Source organism: Vigna unguiculata, chromosome 7, assembly GCF_004118075.2.
Source record: "Vigna unguiculata cultivar IT97K-499-35 chromosome 7, ASM411807v1, whole genome shotgun sequence".
NCBI lineage: Eukaryota > Viridiplantae > Streptophyta > Magnoliopsida > Fabales > Fabaceae > Vigna > Vigna unguiculata.
This window is the reverse complement of record NC_040285.1, coordinates 23122504-23146657: the sequence shown is the minus strand read 5'-3', so window position 1 is coordinate 23146657 and position 24154 is coordinate 23122504. Positions and strand designations below refer to the sequence as shown.

General features: G+C 34.8%; 1 protein-coding gene and 1 pseudogene across 1 annotated transcript; one reads left to right on the top strand and one right to left on the bottom strand.

Moving 5' to 3' along the window:
* Positions 1-6901: 6901 nt before the first annotated feature.
* LOC114190369 (bromodomain and WD repeat-containing protein 3-like) lies at positions 6902-22031 on the top strand. The gene is made up of 15 exons (XM_028079219.1): positions 6902-6962; positions 7081-7159; positions 7316-7484; positions 9129-9192; positions 9462-9542; positions 9639-9709; positions 17688-17784; positions 17882-17941; positions 18054-18108; positions 18211-18602; positions 18669-19477; positions 19580-20561; positions 20720-21280; positions 21422-21480; positions 21607-22031. The coding sequence occupies exons 3-15, from the start codon at positions 7444-7446 to the stop codon at positions 21806-21808; spliced, it is 3474 nt and encodes a 1157-aa protein (XP_027935020.1). The 5' UTR covers positions 6902-6962; positions 7081-7159; positions 7316-7443; the 3' UTR covers positions 21809-22031.
* On the bottom strand, positions 7087-7185 carry LOC114190370 (annotated as a pseudogene).
* Positions 22032-24154: the final 2123 nt, after the last annotated feature.

Here is a 24154-nt window from a genome sequence, read left to right as displayed (position 1 = left end):
CCCAGAAGATATCATGCTTGGTTTTCAAGAAGTGGTGACGTTGGAGGGGATGATGTCGAAGAAGACGATGATGGCTTCTCTTTACCTTTAGATTATAGCAATTTAGTGGGCAGGTATTTTTTTCTTTACATTTGATGATTTTATTTCCATTTTATTACCATATGTGAGGTTGTACTTTTTATGCATTGCTTTTCAGTATAGATACTTTTTTATGAGGGCATGATGTTGGTAAAATGGGAAACTAAATTTCGTTACACTTCACGTTGAAAGATGATCCACTTTTAGTATGTTTGTTAACTGCTACCAGAAACATGTATTATATCAGCCTGAGTTCGTTTTTTTCTTCCATCATATCAGTAAACGAGAAACATACTTATTCCCTATGTTTCAAAATATATGTTGTTTAAGATTATACACTGGGATTAAGAAGGTTATTATATGGTTAATTACGAAAACAAAATGTAGTTTTGTTTAACCAAGCTACTTATATGTTAAGGGTCCTTTTGTGATGGTTTTTCGTTGTAAGCTTTTAGATTTAAGAAACTACAACCAGTTTTCAGTTATAAAAATATAAATTTGAGTTTTTTCTCTTATAATTTTTTAGTTTAAAAAAAAGTTAGTTTAAAATTTCCATATATTGTTAAATTAGTTTCAAGGTATTTTTAAATGGTGGTTGCAATTCTCGTGATGATGATGAGAAGGGTCATGTGCCATAGGTTGCAATTATGTATTTTTGTTTAACAATAATCCAAATTTACAAATATTGAAATAGAGTTAAAAGCAATTTCAGCTTCATTTTTGTCGAACATGTTTTGTTTTGAAAACCCAAAACTTAAAACTCACAACCACCCCAAAAGGCCCAAAACTCTCAAAATATGATCACTTCATTAATGCAATCTCTCATTCTATTTAGTGGAGCTACCAAATGATAAAGCTAGAAAAACATCATACTATTTTCTTAATTTTTCAAGTGATAGAAATTGTAAAAAAACAAGTTTTCTGAAGTGCAGATGTTGTGATAAGGTGATCATAGTTTGGTGCATATACTTGTTAACATTGAAAAGACTCTTTTAAAATCCTATATGCTATATCCTTGTGAACGTGCTTAATGCATATGCTCATAGTATTAGTATTTAAGCAATTAATATATGTTAAACCATAAGAAACAGAGAGACATTGAGCTGAAATTGTATGTTTTTGTGACAGTACGAGTGCCTCGTTTATATTGAGAAAACGGAATAAATACAATAAATTGAGGAGATTTGATGTACTCTAATAATAAAGGTATGATACTAGAAGTAATAATTATGTTCCTAATAATGCAAATATATTCTTGATTATGAATATCTACACCTTATTTTATAAAGATCCATAGTTATAACACTTCCTTTCAAGTTGGATCATATAAGTCATATGTGATTAGGTTGCAGCAAGTATGATTGGTCCTTGATGATCCTTTCTAATATGTCTGCCAACTATTCACTTTCATTGACAAATCTAGTGATGGTATTCTTAGACTCCTCCTTTTCTCTTATGAAATGACAATTTTGGTTCATTCATAAAAGATAGGATCAAAGACAATATGTAATGCTATATGGTTGTCAAATATGAGGTCCGTTTTGGAATTTTATTCAAATTTAAGCTCTTTGAGCAGTTGCTCTAGCCATATGAGCTCAAAGGTGACTAAACTCATTACCTTGTATTTTGCTTCTACACTGGATTTTGGCTCAACATTTTTGTTTCCTGGTTTTCCATGATATTAAATCTCCCCAACAGGAACCCAATACCTAGAAAGAGAGCATATATCCTAGGTGAACCTATACATCAACATTAGAATATCCAACAATTTGAGAACTCCTCTTATCTTCATAAATAAGGCTTTTGCTAGGGGTATTTATTTTGGATATATCTTAGGATTCATACAACTGCATCCCAATGGTCTTGACAGAAAAAGTTCATAATTTGACTTACTACAGTCGCTTTCAAAGGCAATGTCAAGCATGTCACAATGAGATAATTTAGTTTTCTAAGTATTTGTACCTCTCAGGATTTGAATTAAACTCTCTTTGGTGTGGTACAAGTTTGATACTTGGATCCATTGGTAAGCTACCAAAATATCTAGAGCATATTTCCTCTGCGGTTTGACCAAACCACCCTTGGATTGAACAACTTCAATACCAAGGAAGTTGCACAATTTACCAAGCTCTTCTTTCTGGAACTTCTGAACAAGGTGTTTTGGATAGATTATACCCTCCTTATCACTACCTATGATAACAATGTCATCCATATATATTCACATACACAATTAGGTAGATGCATCCATGGGAAAAATGATGTTAAAATAATGAATGATCAACTTTACTTCGTATCATTCCAAAGTGCTGGATGACAATACAAAAACATCCAAACCGAGGTGATTGATTAAGGTCATAAATGGACCTGTGAAGATGACACACCTTATAAAACAACTCCCCTTGAACAGTAAATCCTAGAGGTTCCTCCATGTATACCTTCTCATCAACATCTCCTGGAGAATAAATACAGATATAGTAAATATACATATAAAGTAAATAAACCTTTATTTTCGTGAGTCAAAGTGTTAAACTTCAACATTTAGTGGACTTTGATATTCTCTGTACTATAGTTATCTCTGAATGGTTGACAGTTGACTGGTACTCTGTATTAGATGGGTTATCACTTGACCTTTAATTGCATATGAATGATTATCATTTAAAAAAAGGCTGCCACACTTTATGGTCAATGTCAGTATACTTAAATGTTTATTGCTATTAAGCATTTAGTGAGAATTTTTATTTATTTGAAGTTTGGTATATTGGAATTATTTGTTTTAAAAATAGAAAAAGAAAATAAAATTATTTTGGAAGTGTGATTAATACTCTTAGAGGCATCTCCATCTAGAGATTACTTTCAAATAGAGAATGCTTCATATTTTAATCCAAATATATTTTCTTGGTTCCGAAATCTTTTCTCTTAAGTGCTATAGCTGCTGTTTGATATCACCTAAGTCTTAATTATTGTTCATCTTTTTTTTGTTACTAGGTATCCTCACATAACTAAGGATCACTTGGTAAAGCTTCTGAAACAGTTGATGCTGAGTACGGTCCATCCTTTGCATGGAAAACTTGGAGGAAGTAGTCCTAATGCAGCTGATGTTCCTACTTTACTTGGACATGGTTCATTTTCGCTTCTTGATAGTACGTGATAAGCTACAGTAATCTTTTTTCTTGATCATTCAAGCTAAGATCGCTACTCATTATCGCATAAACCGAAAATAATGTCTACAATTTCAGTCTATTATATGAATTTAATGAATATGCTATTTATACATATTTATTAATGAGTTTCTGTTAGTTATTTGAAATATTCTCAAGGTAATGGTTCCTATGTTAGGACTTGCTTTAAAGGTTAGGAGTGGGTATATATCAATCCCTGTTTTGGTTTATATGCTTTGATAAAATTGATAATTGATTGAAGACATGAATCTTCAAGAATTATGTTTGCTTCTATATATGTACACGGTTTACAGTTGCCAATGCCATCCTTGGTCTTCTCCACCAAGATTGGTAAGGGCATATACAATGTCATCATTGTGTGGCAAGTAGTCATGAGCATGTGTAAAATGGGAAGGTCCAAGATCCCAAACATTTAAAGACTTGATTAGGTAGTTGTCTAAGGTTTCAAAAGTGTTCCCTTTTGACAGATGTTGTTCTGGTTTGAAGCTTTTATTAACAAAGTTGGATTTAAATATGTCTTGAAGTTGCTGTAGTTGGCCATGCCCCCAACATTAATCACAAAATAGATATGTGGAGGAATGGGATACTTACTCTATTTTTATTCCTGTGTATGTACAGGTGATAGAAAAACAGCTGACAAGTTTGTGAAGACCCCTCCACTTTACATGCGCTGGCCTCACATGAAGGCTAATCAGGTTCAGGGGCTAAGTTTAAGGGAGATTGGAGGTGGTTTTACAAAACACCATCGTGCTCCATCCATTCGTAGTGCATGTTATGCTATTGCCAAACCATCTACTATGGTGCAAAAAATGCAAAATATTAAAAAACTAAGGGGGCATCGTGTGGCTGTCTATTGTGGTATGTATTGCTCTTCTTCCAAACTTACTATTAATATGGTGGCTTTATGCAGCTGGATTGTCTGAGTTCATGTTCAGTTATTCTTATGAAAGTCACTACTTAGATGTGCATCACATGACACAAATAAGAGTTGAATCCAATGTTTTTATAGTATAATTGTTGCTTTCTCTTCTTAGAGTTTCCTTATGAGGTTAAATGTTGATTTGTTATGAATTTAGATGCATATAAATCATTACATTCGTAGCTGGACTTATGGTTTATAAATTTTTAAAAATGATTTTATCTTGCAGCCATATTTGACGGATCAGGGAGATTTGTTATTAGTGGTTCCGATGACCGTCTTGTCAAGATTTGGTCTATGGAAACTGCATTTTGCTTAGCTAGTTGCCGTGGACATGAAGTGAGTAAAAAATATAGTTTATGGAAGTAATTTTGACAAGTTTGTCTTCCTTTTATTACCATTTCGTCTTATGTTGTTTTGTTATTAAAATGAAGGGTGATATTACTGACTTGGCTGTAAGCTCAAACAATGCTTTGGTGGCATCTTCTTCAAATGATTTTGTCATTAGAGTTGTAAGTAGTATAGCTTACTTTTTATGTTGTCCTGGAAACCTTGGGCATCTAAGTTGACATTTGCTTTACAACAGTGGCGATTACCAGATGGGATGCCAATATCAGTTTTGCGGGGACATACAGGAGCTGTTAATACTATTACTTTTAGTCCCAGTGTTGTATACCAGCTGCTATCGTAAGTTTAAAAGTTAGGCCTTTGTTGCCTTTCTATCATTGTCCTAGTGATTCTTGAGACTCAGAATAGATAAGTCTTGATGTTAATCTATTTATTTATTTCATTCATAAATAATTGAATTGTAAAACAGTTGCTAAGCTCATGTTCTGTGTCATACAAAAATCTACTATTTTTTATTTGTTAAACCAAGTGTTTTGTTTGGGTATTTATTATTGTACTAAATAATAATTGATGGAGATTCCACATCAATTAAAGATATAGCTAAATTATAGTATATAAGTAAGTGCAAATTTCACTTAAAAGCTGGTTTTTGTGATGTTGAGTTGGAGTTAAAGTTATTCTTGTGAATTTAACATACTCCTTTGCATGACATTGGATCTCTTTGCCCCATTCCAAATGGCTTACAAAGTTTGTATGTTTTTTAGACTCACCAGACATGTGACAAACATATTTAATGATTACATTCTTCTGCAGATTAATTATTTATTTTTAATAAATTCAACTATGCTTAGTTTTTCTGTTTGAATATATGAAAAGTATTTTATGCTATCTTGTTCGTATATTATAGAATAACTTATCATATCTTAAATCTGTCTTCTAGGATCCTTATTCTTAGGGATTTATTTTATCTTTTGGAAGTTATTTGTTTCTTTAGGATTAAGAGTCTAGTATTGGTATAAATAAGGGTTAATACTTCATGTTTATCAAGTTATCATCAAATCGAAACCATTACAATATGAACAAAAATATTTTTCGAAGTCTTTCTTTTCTTTCCTTTCTTCAATATTTAAAACGTTTTGATTTCAACATCTTATCAGAATGGTGCTATCCCCGTGTCATTCCTTTGTCATCAAGTTCTGTAAATCAGGAGCTCTACTGTATTTGCATCTGTTTTCTTAGCAACTGATCATCTATTGCATTGTTTCCTGATTCCCACTAGTGTAGATGCTGCTCTGTTTTTACCATTGTCTCCATTGCTGTATCCACTTACCTTTGTATAGATCTGCGTCTGTGATCACATCTTCAACTTCAGACCTCTTTTCATTTTTTATAGGGGTGTGGGGTTGTGCTAATTTCTTCATTATTTTACACACATGTACATCATTCTAGTGTTAATAATCTAACTTTTATGACTTATGTAGGTCATCTGATGATGGAACTTGTAGAATATGGGATGCGAGGAACTCACACAATCCCCGAATATATGTGCCTCGGCCTCCAGATGCTATACATGGTCAGTTAATTGCTTCTATTTATGTTAACAGATCAGGCCTGGAATTGGAAGTGAGTTAAATTTGATATGGTGGTACAATCTTTTCAGTTTTTAAGTTGGATCAATTACATTCTATTAAAATCTAAATCCAATATAAAAATAAAAAAGATTTTTTTTATATTTCAACATGTTTTTTAAATAAATACTACACTTGGAATACTGGATGGAATTATCAAATCTTGTTCAAGTCAAACTATGCAAGTTTAGACATACAAATGGATGACTTGTTACTTAAACCTTCCAGATCAGTAGTCTGACCTGCTGACTAAAATAATTACTCTTTTGTTATTAGGTTATTATTGATTCAGGAATTATAAACTTTTTGCAGGAAAGATCAATGCTCCACCAGCTAGTTTGCCGTCCTCAAGCAATGGTCAACAAAGCTATCAAGTACTTTGTTGTGCATATAATGCAAATGGAACTGTTTTTGTAACCGGTAGTTCTGATACTTTTGCCAGGGTAGGTTTATTGGTGTACTCTTCACAAATTTCGTATTTTCTCTCAGGAATACTATTAGCTTATTTAATATTTGCTTCTATGCTATGTTTATAATTACTGCTATTTGCAGGTATGGAGTGCGTTGAAGCCCAACACTGATGACCCAGAACAACCAATACATGAGATGGATTTATTATCTGGTCACGAAAATGATGTTAATTATGTACAGTTTAGGTTAGACATCCCGGCTAGATCTACACTTGTTTGTTTTGCTTTGCAATGATCCTTATTATGTTTGTTATTCTGCAAGCAGTGGTTGCTCTGTGGCTTCAAAAATTTTAACATCTGACCCCTGGAAAGAAGAACATACACTGAAGTTTCGAAATTTCTGGTATATCCTAGCACTTGTTATAATCTTTTCTACCCTGGTTAGTTTTATTTAATGTAACAACTGTACCCCTTCTGTCATTACTAAGTATATGTTGCATACCTATGTCATAATATTTCAGGTATTGTCATGATAACATAGTTACCTGCTCTCGTGATGGAAGTGCAATTATATGGGTTCCCAGATCACGTAAATCTCATGTGAGCTCCTTGAATTGGATTACCATTGAATTTTGGTCTATTTTTATTCTTGAAGGCATTTTCTTTTCCAGAATTCTTTTGGGATCTATGTGGCATGTGTAAGTTCATTTCCCCCATTGCTTTCCATGTTAAATATATTTGTCTCTTCTGGTTCAGGGAAAAGTAGGACGTTGGACTCGAGCATATCATCTAAAAGTGCCACCCCCACCCCTGCCTCCCCAACCTCCACGAGGTGGTCCAAGGCAGAGATTGCTACCTACACCTCGTGGTGTCAATATGATTATATGGAGTCTAGACAATCGCTTTGTGCTTGCAGCTATTATGGGTAATGTTCTTGCTAAAATAAATACTGGAGCAGGGAAATTTTAACCGGCAAATTATACATTTTTTGTATACTTAAGTATATTAAATTGGTATAGCACCTTGTATACAAATCATGGTCAAGGTGGGATATACAAGTTTATTTTTTATTATTACCGTTTGATTATCTTTCATTTTCTGAAATCCTTTGCTTGACCCCTAATAAAGTAAATCACAATCAATTCACTTTGTTGCAGCTCTATTGTGTTAAATACTAACTCTTTGATATGATAACTAACTACAATTACATATTATAAAATTTATCTGGCATCAAGTACACTATATTGTTAGACTCACTACATTTGAGATATTGTTGCTTTTGGTCACATGGGCCTCATGATTTTGTTCTTAAAAAGTGTCTCTAGTGCTCACTGTTGGGCTCAAACCCTTCGTGGTTGTGAGTTTAAGCCTCATGGTAATTGAGGCCCAAACAAGCATCAAAGTGGACATTATCTTGAATACTGTGAGTGATTCTGTCAGTAAAACAAACTTGAGGTCTGAACAGCAGTTGAAATATTTAAAGGATCCAATTTCGCTGATACATCATTTGGAAATGGATTTTCTTATAAACAAATCCGCCGCGGAGCATGCATATTTTCTACTTGCTACTACTGTGTACTACTGCTTGCTTCTGTCACATATATCACTAAGCATTATATTGCCACAAGATGTATGTTGGTTTAGTATGCAATTGAATTGATATTTTATTATCACCACATTGCGTAGAGATTATTGGTTTAGTGTTACAATTGATTGTTTTTAATCCGTTGTGAATTGTGGAGGTAGAGAATATGCTTGCATTGTTTTATATATCACTAAGCATTATATACTATCTATGTTCCTTGGTTTACTATGCAATTGATATTTTATTATCCCCATTAGGCAATTTGAACTTGTACATCGTTTGCTTATGTGATATCCCCCTTGCTCTCATTTTTAACCAATGTAGGACTTCTTTTATTTGCAATATTATCCCATCTAGAATAAAAGTATGTACAACGTTTTATTTTTAACCAATGTAGGACCTGAAAAAGTTGCAGAAAATTAGAATAAAAAGTAACAATTTATTAAGTATATAGTCAAATTACACACAACAAAAAGAAAACTGCTCTTACAAACAACAAAAGTGTTATCCCACTAAATGAGGTCAATTTCATGAATTACATAACATCATTTGGCTTGGTTAAAGACCAAATGTTCAAAGAAAAAATTAACTGCACTTGAAGTAGAAAAATAGAGCGCAATTCATAAAGAAAACATATAGTGAAATATAGTTGAAGATGGATGCAAAATTATATTTACCATCACAATCGATGCAATTAAGTACTATTTCTCCAGCGCCAAGCTCTTCAACTGCTTTTGCTAGTTCATAGGCACCAATTGGTCGGCCTTCTCACCCTCCATTAACCTGACAATAAACATAAGTATTTGAGATTGGAAAATACTTCAGACAGTAAATAGTCAAATAACTATATTCATTTGACATAACATTTCACAACTTTGTGATCCCTTCACTTGTATAGATAATCAATCTTATGTTATTTAATGTGGAGAGAAGGTTGTTGCTTGCTTTAACTAAGTACTTGTCTTCTCTTCTTGAAGATTGCAGAATATGTGTTTGGAATGCCGTTGATGGAAGCTTAGTGCACTCTTTGACTGGTCATACTGAATCTGTAAGACCTAATTCTTTATTTATTTTTTGGCTGAGAATCTGCAAAATCTGTCATCTATCTTTCTCTACCCGCCATCCTTTCTGTATTTTGTATGGGGGTAATTTTTCTCCATTGGTAAACATGCTCAACTTGTATTCTTTGGACTAAAAGTTGAAATTTGGTCATACTTTTGTTATTGGGTTAAGTTCTAGCCTCTTGTTTTTTTCTTTCTTGATTTGAATTTGTACAGTTCTGTCACGACTAAATTGTGATTCTTCAATGGTTGGCAGTCTTATGTTTTGGATGTTCACCCTTTCAACCCTCGAATAGCTATGAGTGCCGGCTATGATGGACGAACCATTGTTTGGGATGTAAGCTTATTTTATTTGGGTTCTTAAAGTTCTTAAGGTTTAAACCTTTTTTTTAGACACATTAATTTATGCTTTTCTGGTATATTATTTTTCCAGATATGGGAGGGCATACCAATTCGAACGTATGAAATTGGACGCTTTAAGTTGGTTGATGGGAAGTTTTCTCCGTAAGTATCTAGAACAATTGTCTTGAATGGTTTTTTATATTTTTGTTTTTCATTTAATAATTCCATTCTTGTATCTATTTTTTTTTTCTCTTAATAGATTTTGGTTTGTTCCTCACTTTGGTGATACACAGTGAATGTCTTCCACACCCATCTGTCTTTCACTTTTCATAATCTGTTGGTACAGAAACTCATTAGGGAGATCCAAACTTTACAGCTATGTATTCCCTGTCAAGTGTTATAAATGCTGAAAAGTGAACTGAGTTAAGGTATCGCTATTTATAGCCGTACAAAGAACCTGAAAGTAAAACTACACTCTAAGTACACCACACAACTATTTTCCTCCTTTCATTTTTCAATCTAATTAAACAACTAAAAAGAAACAATTATTCTCGTCTTAATTCCATTTAACGAAACAGCTTTAAAATTCCACTTCAATTCATCCCAATTTCTACCATTTCCTATTTCTTTCATATTTTGATGACTATCCAAACAGGGTGCAAGAGAGTACAGCATGAAGACTGGAAATAAGGGAGACTGAATCAGCAAATAATTGTTGTAGTGACAATTATATTAATCCCATAGTCAAGGATATGAACCACTGCAGGACTATGTGAGGAGACAAACAAAGAAGAATTACAATTTTGTGGCCTTAAATTAAAACTGTAAAATAATAGGCTATAGGAGTCCATTTGAGACCATAAATTGCCTTGTTTAATTTGAATACCAAGGACTAATCATTATAAAGCCAGATGGATGACACATATATATCTCCCTCTGAAGCATAACATTTAGGAATCTATATTTGACATCTAGCCGTTGTAAGACCACTAGAAAAGGATTAATCTTGTTGGAAGTCCTACATCGACTAGAGATAAGGCCAATTCATAACATGGTATCAAAGCCAAGTTAGAGCCTATCCTAGCGGAGGTTAGGCTTAAAGCCCACTTCTAACATGGTATCAGAGCCAGGTTAGAGTCTATCCTTGCAAACTTTCTTGAACACGCTGTTCCACCTAATATTGGGCCGTTAACGGACTACCCACTAATTTCTTGTCTCACGCACGAGATGAATATACCTCGGCGTGAGGGGGTGTTGGAAGTCCCACATCGACTAGAGATAAGGCCAATTCATAATATATAAATGAGGTACAAACTTCACCTTACAAGCCGGTTTTGTGGGGTTGAGTTAGGCTTAAAGCTCACTTCTAACAGTTGTTTTCAACGTGTGAGCCACCTCTATTCTTTGTAGGTTGAAAAATCTCATTTCTAAAACCCTAGATTGGTTTATTCAAATGGAAGAGAATAAAGCTCTAATACCAAGTTAGGTTTAAAGCTCACTTCTAACATGGTATCAGAGCCAAGTTAGAACCTATCCTAGCGAGTTTTCTTGGACATTCTGTTCCACCCGCTATCGGCCTGCTAACGGATCACCCATTCATTTGTTGTCCCACGCACGTGATGTATATACCTTGACGTGAGAGGGTGTGTTGGAAGTTCCACATTGACCAAAGATAAGGTCAATTCACAATATATAAGTGGGGTGCAAACCTCACCTTACAAGCTGGTTTTGTGGGATTGAGTTAGGCTTAAAATCCACTTCTAACAAATCTGAATAAGAGGAGATTATATGTAATTGATTAATTTGAAACACTACATTAGCCTTTATATATAGAGAATTGTGATCCTAAACTATTGATTAGAAAGATTCTAATAGTACACCTAATATCCTACTAACAAAACTTTCTCTCCTTACACTTAATGAAACGCAAGGAAAGTGTGTTTATAAATTTTATCCCAATTTATATTTAAAATAATTTCATAATCAATTTATAGAATTTTACATGTTCTGAATGTATTGTGTGTATAATGTAGACAACACAATATGTATTTATACTATTGAATAGAATCAATTACAATAAAGGCACCTAATAATTAGAAATCAATCACCCAAATTTACGAGATTATATAACAGTTGATTTCCTAGAAATCTATAACCGCTGATTGTATTCTAACATTGCCCCTCAAGCTGGAGCATATATGTCATATGCACCAAGCTTCCGAGGGCTTCTAAGGGACTTGGTGAATACATAAGCCAACTGATTGCTAAAGTTGACAAAATCAGTAGTGATTTTTTTAGAGAGCACCTTTTCTCTAAAAACAATCAATTTTAATGTGTTTGGTTCTTTCATGGAAGGTCGGGTTTGATGTAATGTGGAGTTCAACTTGATTGTCACAAATAAGCTTTGTCTCATGGATGTCTCCTATTTTTAGTTGTAGTAGTAGTTGCCTGAGCCATGTAAGCTCATAAGTGGCTGCTGCCATGGCACGATATTCTGCTTCTGCATTACTTCTGGCACCTATATTTTGCTTCTTGCTTCTCCATGAGATAAGGTTTTCTTCGATAAGAACACAATACCCAGAAGTGGATCTACTATCTGATGGTGATCCTGATCAATCTGTATTAGAGTAACAAGTGATCTTAGTATTGCCTTTGTCTTTGTACAATAATCCTCGTCTAGGAGCATTTTTTATGTATCAAAGAATACGTGTTACAACATTTAGAAATTGGCTTTGGTTATCACAAGGAGCATTTAGAAATTGGCTTACCACACTAACCGCGAAAGTGATGTCGGGTTTGGTGATGGTGAGATAGTTGAGTCTTCCTACTAGGCGACGATATCTTTCTGGGTCTTTCAATGGCTCCCCCTGACCCGGAAGAAGCTTGATATTGGGATCCATAGGAGTATCCCAAGGACGACAATCAAGCACAACAATTTCAGTAAGAATGTCCAAGACATACTTACATTGATTAATAACAATTCTAGAAGTAGATTGAGCAACTTCAATGCCTAAGAAATATTTTAGAGGGCCCAAACCTTTAATATGAAATTGCTGTGAAAGATGCTCTTTGAGTTGTCGAAATCCAGTCTCATCATCACTTGGTGATGACAATGTCATCAACATAAACAAGGTAAATGCACTAGACAAAACCAATCTAGGGTTACTAGAAGAGTAATGAAAGGAGAAGACAAAATGATCTAGACAAAATTGAAGAGACAAAACCAAGCCCAAGGAGATTGTTTCAAAACATAGAGAGACCTTTGAAGCTTACAAATAAGACGAGAATCACAAGAAGCAAGAAAGCCAGGGGGTTGATCCATATAAACTTCTTTCTGCAAATTCACCATATAAGAATGCATTTTTAATATCTAGCTAGTGAAAAGGCCTATGATGAATAACAACTATATCCAGAAAGAGATGAACAAAAGTTATTTTGGCCTCGAGGGAAACGGTGTCCCAATAATCTAGACCAAAAATTTGTGTGTATCCTTTGGCGACCAAGCGAGCTTTTAATCGGTCAATATGACCATCAAATCCAATTTTCATTGTCTAAACCCAACAACAACTAACAATTTTCTTGTCAGGAGGTAAAGGAACAAGTTCCCAAGTGTCATTAGAATGTAAGGCTCTCATCTCCTCTACCATTGCCTGACGCCAGCCAGGAACAACCATGACTTCACCTGTAGTCTTAGAAATAGACACAAAATCCAAAGAAGAAATAGGAGAAATAGGATGGAGACAAACGATCATAATTAGTGGTAAAAGCATAGAGGGTTGGGATTACGAGAGGAAGGTGTACTTTTTCGTATTGCAATAGAATGTTTAGGTGCAGGAGGCGTGGGTGGAGGGGCGGTTGAAGCATCAGATGATGCTTAAGGATTAGTAGAGTGAGTCACAATCGGAGTTTGAACGTTGAGGAGAAGCAATTACTTGAGCCGGAACAGAGGAGACTTTTGAAAATTCTGCTATAAGATTGACATCTAATATAGTGGAAGGGTAGAAGGGGTTGTCTTGAAAAAAGTCACATCAGCGAAAACTATATAGCATTGAAGTTGAGGACAAAAACAACGATAATGCTTTTGAAGGCGTGAGTAACCAAGAAAAATACATTTGAGAGACTTGACAGAACGTTTATCTTTACTTAGAGTAAGGTCATGGACAAAGCATGTACAACCAAATACATGAAGAGGAATGGAGTAAAGATCTTGTGTTGGATATAAGAGAGAGTGAGGAACCTGATTATTAAGGACGGAGGAAGGCATGCGATTGATCAAATAACATGCTGTCAGAATGGCATCTCCCCGAAATCAAGAGAAACATTTTGGTGAAGAAGAAGGGTACATGCAGTTTCAACTGAGTGTAGATTCTTTCTTTCAGTGACACCATTCTGTTGAGGTGTGTGAGAGCAAGATGTTTGATGGAGGATACCTTGTGAACTAAGGAAAGACTGAAATTGGGAAGACATATTCACGAGCATTGCCAGTGTGTAAAATTTTAATAGAGGTGCCAAATTGATTTTGAATTTCAGTCAATGAAAGTAACAAAAGTAATAAAAGCCCAAAGTAGAACAAACACGACTAGGACCCCAAATATCAAAGTGAACTAAAGCAAAATTTGACGAAGAACTTTTATTAACTCTAAAGACGATCACTAACAAGACTCTCACTGAAAAGACGATCTGTTAGACAAATTGGGAAGCATGAGACGCATTTTGGTAGGACTAGGATGACCTAAGCGTTGATGCTCAAGAGCTTGAGACGCATTGGAGATACAAGCAACCGATTGTGACAGATAGTATAATCCTCAAGACTCATGTCCTGCTCAAGCGTCTGTCCGGTACGTCAATCCTAAACAAGAACAAAATTATTAGCAAAAAGAATGGAAAGTTGTGTTTGACAAATGCCATGAACTATTATTTAAGAGCCATTTGCTATGGTAACAAAAGATAAAGAATCCAAATAAGTCAGTTGAGAGAAAAAGGACTTGTTACTAGACATATGGTTAGAGGCACTGGAGTCAAGAATCCAAGGTCCAAGGGAAGAGGACTAAGAAATACAGGCTACAACGAGTGACGGCGGTGACAGGTTGGGTAGGTTGCATGGCTGCCTTGTATTGGAGAAACTCATTATAGGCAGCAACAAAAATGAAACCTCATCTGATGGTTTGGAGAAATGACCTGAGCAATATTAGTTGTCTTGTAATGTTGTCGTGCCTTTCTAAGACATTTTGCCTTAGTATGGCCATATCGTGGATGAAAATTGCAACGAGAGCGTTGACCACGATATCCACCACGGTTTCCACTTTGTCCACCATAGTAGGAAGATTGAGAGTAAAAAGTAAAGGAATCAATTGGATGTACAGGAGAATGACCAAACATGTGAGGAACTGAGAGGCAAAGTAATTGTTCACTAACGGTGTCATAAGCTGGAACAACCGTTCCATATAAGATTTGATTGCGGACAGAATCAAACTCAGTAGGAAGTCCAACAAGTGCAAGAACCATAAAAAACTTGTCACGTTCAACATCTTGGTCTGCATCATTACTAAAAGGAATGAGTGACTCAAAATCAACAATTAAGCAATTGAGCTTACCAAGATATCTCTGTATATCATTATTTTCGAGCTTCACAATGATAAAGTTAAAGACAACATTGTAAAGGCGATGAACATCGTTGGAGTACACTCTCTTGGCTTTGTTCCAAACATCATAACATGTAGTAAAAGTGTGGTATTGAGGCTGCAATTTGACATCAATAGAGAACCAAAAAAACGTTACACAATGAGGCATGAATTTGTATCCATTGGGCTTGATCGTTACGGGAATGTCTTTGGCCTGTTTGGTCAAGTGGTCGGCACGAACTTGACCCTGAGACCATAGCAGCAACAACCCAGGAGTTATAATTGGTCATAGAGGGGGTACTTGATTGTGAGCTTTCAGAAGCCATGAGAAAAGTACTTGAAATGGACTAAAAAAGGGTCGCCTTGGTGTGAGGAAAAGGTAGAGGGTGTGCTGACAAGTGGGTCATGCCACAAGAGTGAGAAAAACACAAGCTGAGATAGGCACGTGAGACGCACGTGTCGTAGGAGGAAGACGTTCCTAATCGTAGTGGGCACCATAGGAAAAAGGAGCTCGATGATAGCACAAAGGGGCACACACTGGCCATGGGTATTGTTCACAAAAAAAAATTCTGGATCGGATCCTTAAACTATTGATACCATATAGAATTTGTATGTTTTGAATGTATTGTGTGCATAATGCAGACCACACAATATGTATTTATACTATTAAATAGGATCAATTACAATAAAGGAACCTAATAATTAAATCAATTATCCTAATTTACGAGACGGTTGATTTCCTAGAAATCTGTAACTGCTGATTATATTCTTACACAAATAAACAAAATTAATTAAATTTAAATAAAATACAATAAAATAAATAATAATTAAATAATACATAAATAATTAAATACAAATAATAATAATAATTTTTATCTTGAAGGTAATTTTGTCATTATATAATTTTATCTATTAAAACAATTTTTATATCATCCATATCAATTAAATCATTCATAAACTTTTCCATTTCTCATCGTCTTTCTCTTAATCCTAACAATCTCACTTTCACCTCTCTTTTCCCTCAACTTCACTTATTTCAACTCTTCCAAATTCATCCTCTAATCCAAACACAAGCTAAGAGGATCTAAGATTCAATTTATATGTTTCAAGCTTGGTGCATATAATCTATATGCTCCAGTTTGGGGGAGTGTTGAAATATAATGTTATTTGATTAGTATTTCCTTTTTGTATTACCCAACCACGGGGAGTGGGGGAGTGTTGAAATATAATGTTATTTGATTAGTATTTCCTTTTTGTATTACCCAACCACGGGGAGTGTTGAAATATAATGTTATTTGATTAGTATTTCCTTTTTGTATTACCCAACCACAGGGTTAGGGTTTTAGGCAAGTGACTTGCCTTCTTTTGTATCGTCGAAGACAACGTTAATAAGAGCAAACATTGTGATGTTTTAAATAAACTCAAACTTATTGTGCAAGTCTTTATTATAATTAGAGATAAAGAGAAGATCTTATATGATCCGGAATATTTATATTATATGTATTGTTAGGAACGTTTTTATTTATTCTCCTATCATATCTTCATATATTGTAAATTTTTTTGAAGTTGTTAATTTGTCTTTAGATGAATCTCATCTAAAATGTCTTTTTCAGTGATGATGATAAAAGGGGATGAAGTGACAATATGGTTAAATTGTTATATTTGACTAACTTTGTTTATAGATGATTTTGATTATATATATATATATATATATATATATATATATATATATATATACTCATTTCAACTCAGAACAAAAAAGCGTGCTATATAAAATAAATCCCATTCACTAAACGAAATACAATTCGTTGAGCGAGTTTATTTAGGAAACTATCCTGATTGTACTCGGATTGCAATTTGCTAGGCAAATCTTACTTGCCAATCATATTTAGGGATGAAAGGGTATTCAACTTTCTTTAATCTTGCTCCTATCTCTCTCTCTTGAGTAACCATCTCGTCCATCATTTCTCTTTAAATGTTTTGATATTCTTTTGAGGTCCTCATCAGTTTTTTTATTTTATTTTCTCTCTACTGTAAATTCTAAAACCCACCCAACCACTATTTTAAAAGTAATTCTTCTTAAATTTAAACCAAATGTGTCTTCTACATTTTTTCTTAAATTGAATTTTTAATATAAGAATGGAGGGTAAGCATTAAACACTGGACCACTATGTTGCTTTAAAGCGAAAGCCAATAAGTAAGAACACTTGACCACTATCTTATTGTATGGACTATAGTTATCTGTTCCATATTCAGTTCAACTGATTAATATTTTTTACTTTGCTGTTACCAATGTTAATTGTCTGGACCCATGCTAACACTAAGATATTATCATTTTTGTGTATTAATTATGTCAAGCTATGAGCTTAAGCTGCTTTGTGTCCAAATGGGAAAAGTCTGTAGGCTATATGTTTACCTTGCTGATCATTAGTGTTTCGTGTCACACACATGAATTGTCATTTTTGTGGCTATCACGATCTCTAACAGTGTAATTTGTTAAAATATTCTGTTCATTTTAGGGATGGAACATCAATTGTGCTCTCAGATGATGTTGGACAAATATATTTTCTGAATACAGGTCAAGGAGAGTCCCAAAAAGATGCAAAATATGATCAGGTGGTAAAATATTCCTCGCCTACCTTTTTTTGAAATCAATATAAACTTTATGGCAAGTAAATTTATCTCTATCTCTTATTTACTTTTTTTCTGGCAGTTTTTTCTTGGAGATTATCGACCCCTTATTCAAGATACTCAGGGAAATGTTCTTGATCAGGTTGATAGTCGATTTGCTTCTGTACTTTGTTGATTGTCTATATGTTTGACTTGATAAGATTGTTGAAATTTTCTGTGGCATACCCAGCTAACCTGTGTCACATCTGATGCAGGAGACTCAACTTCCACCACATCGAAGAAACATTCAGGAACCTCTGTGTGATTCTAGTATGTTTTTTTTTTTTTTTAAATTCTAGTATGTTATGGCTTACTACGTAATTCTTATGTTTAATAGGATGCTAATTTCTTACAATTTTTCTTTTATAACAGGCATGGTGCCATATCCAGAACCTTATCAGAGTCAATTTCAGCAACGTCGACTTGGTGCTCTTGGCATTGAATGGCGGCCTTCGATGATAAAATATGCTGTCGGCCCAGATTTTAGTGTTGGCCAAGGTCAAGACTACCCAGTCATACCTTTGGTAGATTTGGATGGAATGGTTGAGCCACAACTAGATTTCTTAGATGCCCCGTTATGGGAACCAGAATATGAGATAATTGTAAGTGAGGATACTGATTCTGAATACAATGTGAATGATGATACTTCTAGTGCAGCTGCACAAGGGAGTGTCATTTCTTCTAGTGATCTAGAGTGCAGCGAAGATGACTCTAGTAATAGGGACGGCCTTAGAAGATCAAGAAGGAAAAAACATAACGTTGGAGTAAGTGTCTTCTTTTTTGTTTGATCAATAATTAATTACAAATTATCTAATCTTAATGTTTCTCAGGTTGAGGTAACGACTTCCTCTGGAAGGCGCGTTAGAAAAAGGAATTTGGACGAGTGTAATGGTAATACTTCTGGAAGTAACAGACCCAGTAAGAAATCCAAGGGCAGTTCAAAATCATCAAAAAGGAAATCTTCAAAAGCGAAGACATCAAGACCCCAGAGAGTTGCTGCACATAATGCTCGCCATATGTTCTCTCAAATTGATGAAACATCCACTGATGAAGAAGATAATGATTCCAATGATGAATCATCAGACAGTTTCCAAGATCCAGACGATTTTAGTGATCCTGAGAGGGAAATGGACGTGAAGCATGATGAATTTAAAAAGTCTCAGTTAAAAAAGTTTGCAAATGTGTCCAAGCCTCCTGTATGCTCTGAATCCCAGTCAAATGTTGAAACTAGACCAAGGCTGGTACTTAAGTTTTCACTTCGTGATTCTAAGAAGAGTGTGCCCACAGAGGACACAAAACCTACTTGTGAGACTGAGGATAATATGGTATGTCAGTCTTCTAGACCTCAACCCCAAGAAAGCCATCATAAAACTTTTCCAGATTCAAAATATTTGGACTCTGTGCTATCTTCTATGACTGCAACTAATTCTGAACTTCCCCAAAGGCACAATGGAGATGAAAATGATGATAAAATTCAAACTGAGAATGCTACAAATAATCTGGATCCATCTAGATATGTTGAGGAAAACACAGATCAGTGCAGAAAGGTGGAGACACACACATATGAACCGTCAAGATCAAGGGATGCTTTGTTGACTGATGCTGAAAATGATGACCATCTCGAACACGATGCCAATGGGTAAGTAAAGATAAATGTAAAAAAATGTTTATGATACTGCTTCGTTTTCTATATTTGGCAATGTCTTCAGAATCCAATGTTTTTCACTACCTTGTTTTGCAGGAGATCAGAACATATGATTGGCAATTTAGAGACTGCCCGTAGTATGATTAATAAAGGGCTGACTGGTTTTGAAGATGCACTTAAATTTTCCTCACCCGAACCTTTGTTGTCTGGAAATGCTCAGCCAAATGCTGATGCCTTCTGGACATCTGGTTATGAGAAGTTCAATGGTGTTAATAAATGCCAGTCTGGGTCTGGCAAACGTGCAGAGGACTCGCTAGAAAACAATGAAGCTGTTCACTCAAGCCACTCTGGTGACCTGAAAATGAAAGCACCTGTGAAATCAACCAAGCTAATTATTAAAAAGAAACAGATTTCATCGGAAACCGAAGGTCCTTGCAAACTAAAATTTGTTAGTTCTAAGGCAGATTCAACTGGTGCTAGAGGTATTGTTATATCTGGAAATTCCTCTATTACAGGTCCTAATCTTTTACCGGAAGGAGAAGAAGACAGAAAATTTAGTACTACACAGCTACTGCATTCATATTCTGACAAGAGAAGAGATTTCGTCCATGAAAGGGATAAGTCGCATAAAGGGAAAGTCAATCAAGATGGTTTTGAATCTTTTGATTGTGATATTGAAGAACATAATTCTGTTTTCAGCAATCAACATGGTTTAGGAATTGTTTTGTCTGATGTTTTGAGTGATCCTATACGTCGATCACGATCTGTAAGGATAAAGTCAACTTCTGAGGAGCCAAGCACTTCAAACAGAAGGTTTAAAATTCATGGGGGTCAAAGTTCGAGGGGGAAATCTGATTGGGAAGACTGTTCTACCAAAGTGTCTGATCAACTTCATCGTAGAACTAGGACTTCCAGACATAGACGTGATGAACATATTTCTAGTAATCCTGGTGGTTCTTTAACTCGAAGGGTGTCAAATCATCATGTCAAAAATTCGTCATGGCTGATGCTGTTAATGCATGACGATAGTTACCGATATATTCCTCAACTTGGTGATGAAGTTGTGTACTTTAGACAGGTAATTTACATTCTCTTCACTTATGGTTTGTAATAAATAGTTCATAGACTCTTGGAAGTCAAGTTTCCCTAATCTGTTTCCTAGTTTATGCTCTTATCCTTATGTTGTTGGTTTTATAATCTGCTTCCTAATTCATCTTCTTGATATTTGATTGCCAGGGACATCAAGAGTACTTAGAGTCATGTGCATCATCTGAATCAGGTCCATGGAGATCATTTCTAGGACTAGGCTTTTCTGAAATTTGCAAGGTTGAAGAGCTTGAGTACGCAGAGCTCCCAGGCTCCGGGGAGAGCTGTTGTAAACTTAAACTTAAATTTGTGGATCCTTCTTCACACGTGCATGGAAAAATGTTTAAATTAACCCTACCTGAATTGAATGACATCTCTGATTTTGTTGTTGAGAAAACATGGTATGATACTGCCATGAAGAGAAATTGGTCTTCAAGAGATAAATGCAAGGTCTGGTGGAGAAATGGAGACGGGGATGGTGGAAACTGGTGGGATGGTAGAATTATTTCAGTGCAGGCCAAGTCTCATAACTTCCCTGATAGTCCTTGGGAAAGGTATCAGATCCAGTACAAGAATGATCCAACCGAGAATCATCTGCATAGTCCATGGGAACTACGTGATCCTGATCCTGAGAATCAATGGAAGCATCCCCACATTGATCACACAATCAGAGATAAGCTGCTTTCCTACTTCACTAAATTAGACCGCAGGGTAAGTAAATATAAAACTTTATTAGACTATGTTCTTTCACTGAATTAGGCTTATTCATACTTGCAAGATGCAAAGTTCTAATTTTTATTTAAAGGGTGGTGGGTGGAACGTTTCTCATTGTTTGTATTTCCCTCAATTCAGGAGAAATTTGATATCCACGCATTGAACAAAGTAGCTGAGAAATTAGAGTTTGCAAACAGGTACTAAAGTTTCTGTTTAGGGAAACACAGAGGATTGATGTGCCTGTCGTTTTGTATACAGTCTTGTTGTAGCAATTAGGTTAAACCTGTGAGTTAAAATTTGTCATTTTTGGATTTGTTTTACAGGTTTCCCGTCCCACTCTATCCTGAATTGATCCAGTCAAGGTTGGAGAATGACTACTATCGTACTGTGGAAGGTGTGAAGCATGATATAATGGTAATGTTATCAAATGCCGAAGACTACTTTACAATTACAAAAAATTTTCAGCTGTTGAGCAAGATCAGGAGATTATCAGAGTGGTTTAGAAAGAAACTTGAAAAGGTATAGAAGGCCCAAATTGGGGTTTATAGGTTTCTTCTAACATTGTTTTTCATTCTTTAATCCAATTTTGGAGAATTAGTTGGTATTTAAGTTGGTTTTATAGAATGGTGAAGGCCATAGGAGAGGTGGGTAAATATCAGCTATCACGTGTATATATACGAACTCATCCTTTTTAATGCAAATTCTCGTTATGAAGCATCATCTTCGGCTTTATAACTTTGATTTCGAATTTTAATGTTTTGATGGATTTGCCTAGGCTCCTTTGAAGTTGAGTTTAATATTCTAAATAAATTTGATGAATTTGGATATAAAATTTTATATTATATTTTATAAAAAAATTATCTAAAATGTCATCATTTATGTAAGTTATGTCATAATTCACAAATAGTAAACCATGAAATGATCAGGCTACAGTAACAATTTATGTTTCTGCCTCAAAACATAGTATTTAGAATATAAGTAATATTCTTTTCCGTTGTTTTTTTTTTTTTTACATTCAATTTTTAACTGATTTTATATATTCACTTAACAACTATATAAAATAATTTTTTTTGTAATATAATATTTTATTGAGAAAAATAATTATAAAGTAGATGGTGTTTATAGAAACTGTCAATATATTTTTTCTAAGAATAACAATTGAATTACAACCTTCCTATGATTCATCTTTGTGTCATAGTGCCTTTTACTTTCTTGGAGAATGACATGAAAATAAGTTTTTAATTTTTAAATATTTTTTATAATGTTTTCTTTTTCTGAATGAGAATAAAGAACCACCACTTTAATAAGAGAAAAAAATTCCATAAAATTTATAAAGTTTCCAAATCTTTTTGGGAAGTTATATAGAAAAATCAAAATAGTTAACTCTACAATATTGTTTTAAGGGATTTTATTTTCAACTTTATTAATATTATTTTGCTCGACATTTAGTTAACTTCAATAATAATGTTATCTATAGAGTTCACTTTCAATCTTTAGTGTTGATATGCCCTATTAGCATAACAAGATTTAAAATCAAACAAAAGTAAACATTTATTCTTTGTAAAAGATGTAGTTAGGTAGTTAGTTAACTTCCACCCTCGTGTTGATTTTTCATTTTGGGTTAATTATGTTTTTCGTCTTTCAAGTATTGTGCGATTTTGTTTTTAGTCCTTCAACTAACGTTTGCTCCAATTTGGTCTCTCATGTTTTGAAACGATTGGAAATGATCCTTGTTTTTGGATGCCATTAGTTGTGTTTGACACTTGGTAAACAGACTGCCACGTCTGGATCCCGTTTTAAGCTGTGTAATAAATTTTATGTTTTGTGCACGTGTTAATTAAAGATGAAGAGAATGAAATAAAAGAGGGGTTGGGAGAAGTTTGAAACCCTAAAATTTAAATTTCAGAATTGGGGCTTCGTGGTGGTGAGAAAGTGGTGCATAACGTGTTGGTGCAGGCAAAGTTTGGCAACAACATTGACGTTTTTACTGCATTCTTCACTGATGAAGAGTGATAGCAAAGGCTTTCCATGTACTAGAGGAATACTGGTTCCAAAATATCGCAAAGATGTGTGTCATCTTCAGAAATGTCATTCAAAGTCTGTGGCTGTGGGGAAAGATTGTTGCTCCTAAAGGCATCTACTGTGAAAAACAAAGACAGATTATTTTGGAGATGTCGAAATTAGGGGTGGCAATGCGGGCCGGTCCGCCCCGCATAAGGCCCGCACACCGCGGGCCGGCCTGCCCCGCCCCACACATTTTATGCGGGCCGCATACTCTGGCCCGCTCCGCATATACGTTGGCTCGCGGGCCGACCCGCTTTTTTTTTTAAATTTTTTAATTTATTTATTTTTTTTATGATAAAACTTTCAATGTTTAAAAATTGGAAAACTTTAAGAAGTTCACAAAATTAAGTAAAGACTTTGGGAAATTAGATGATAAATTGATAATTCAACATTTTCATCATATTCATACTATGACATACACAATGTATTCTTTAAATTTTAGCACATTAAAAATTACATAATACTTGTCTTTTCCAGTTATACAAGAATTTGAAATGTTAATGCAAGAGTCCATAAAAGAAGTAATTAATATACATAAGTACAAGTTTTTTTTTTTTTCAATTTTATGTGGGCTGCGGGCCGGCCCGCATGGGCCGCGGGCTAGCCAGTGTGGGCCGCGGGCCTATGCGGGCCGAGTCCGTGCGGGCCTGCGGGCTCACTATCCTGGCCCGCCCTGCGTTTTTTCTGCGGGCCTGCAGGCCAGGCCCTAATTGCCATCCCTAGTCAAAATTGGGCTGTAAGTTGAAAATTCTGTGACTTTTATTGGATGTTGCTTTTGTATGTGTGGTAATTGTTTCATATTCTTTT

Excerpts from the sequence above, each read along its gene's own strand:
- LOC114190369 (XM_028079219.1), top strand. The coding sequence starts at position 7,444 with ATGGAGTCTAGACAATCGCTTTGTGCTTGCAGCTATTATGG. Across the intron at positions 9,193-9,461 it reads TGACTGGTCATACTGAATCT|TCTTATGTTTTGGATGTTCA; the intron begins GTAAGACCTAAT and ends AATGGTTGGCAG. Across the intron at positions 21,281-21,421 it reads TCACTAAATTAGACCGCAGG|GAGAAATTTGATATCCACGC; the intron begins GTAAGTAAATAT and ends CCCTCAATTCAG.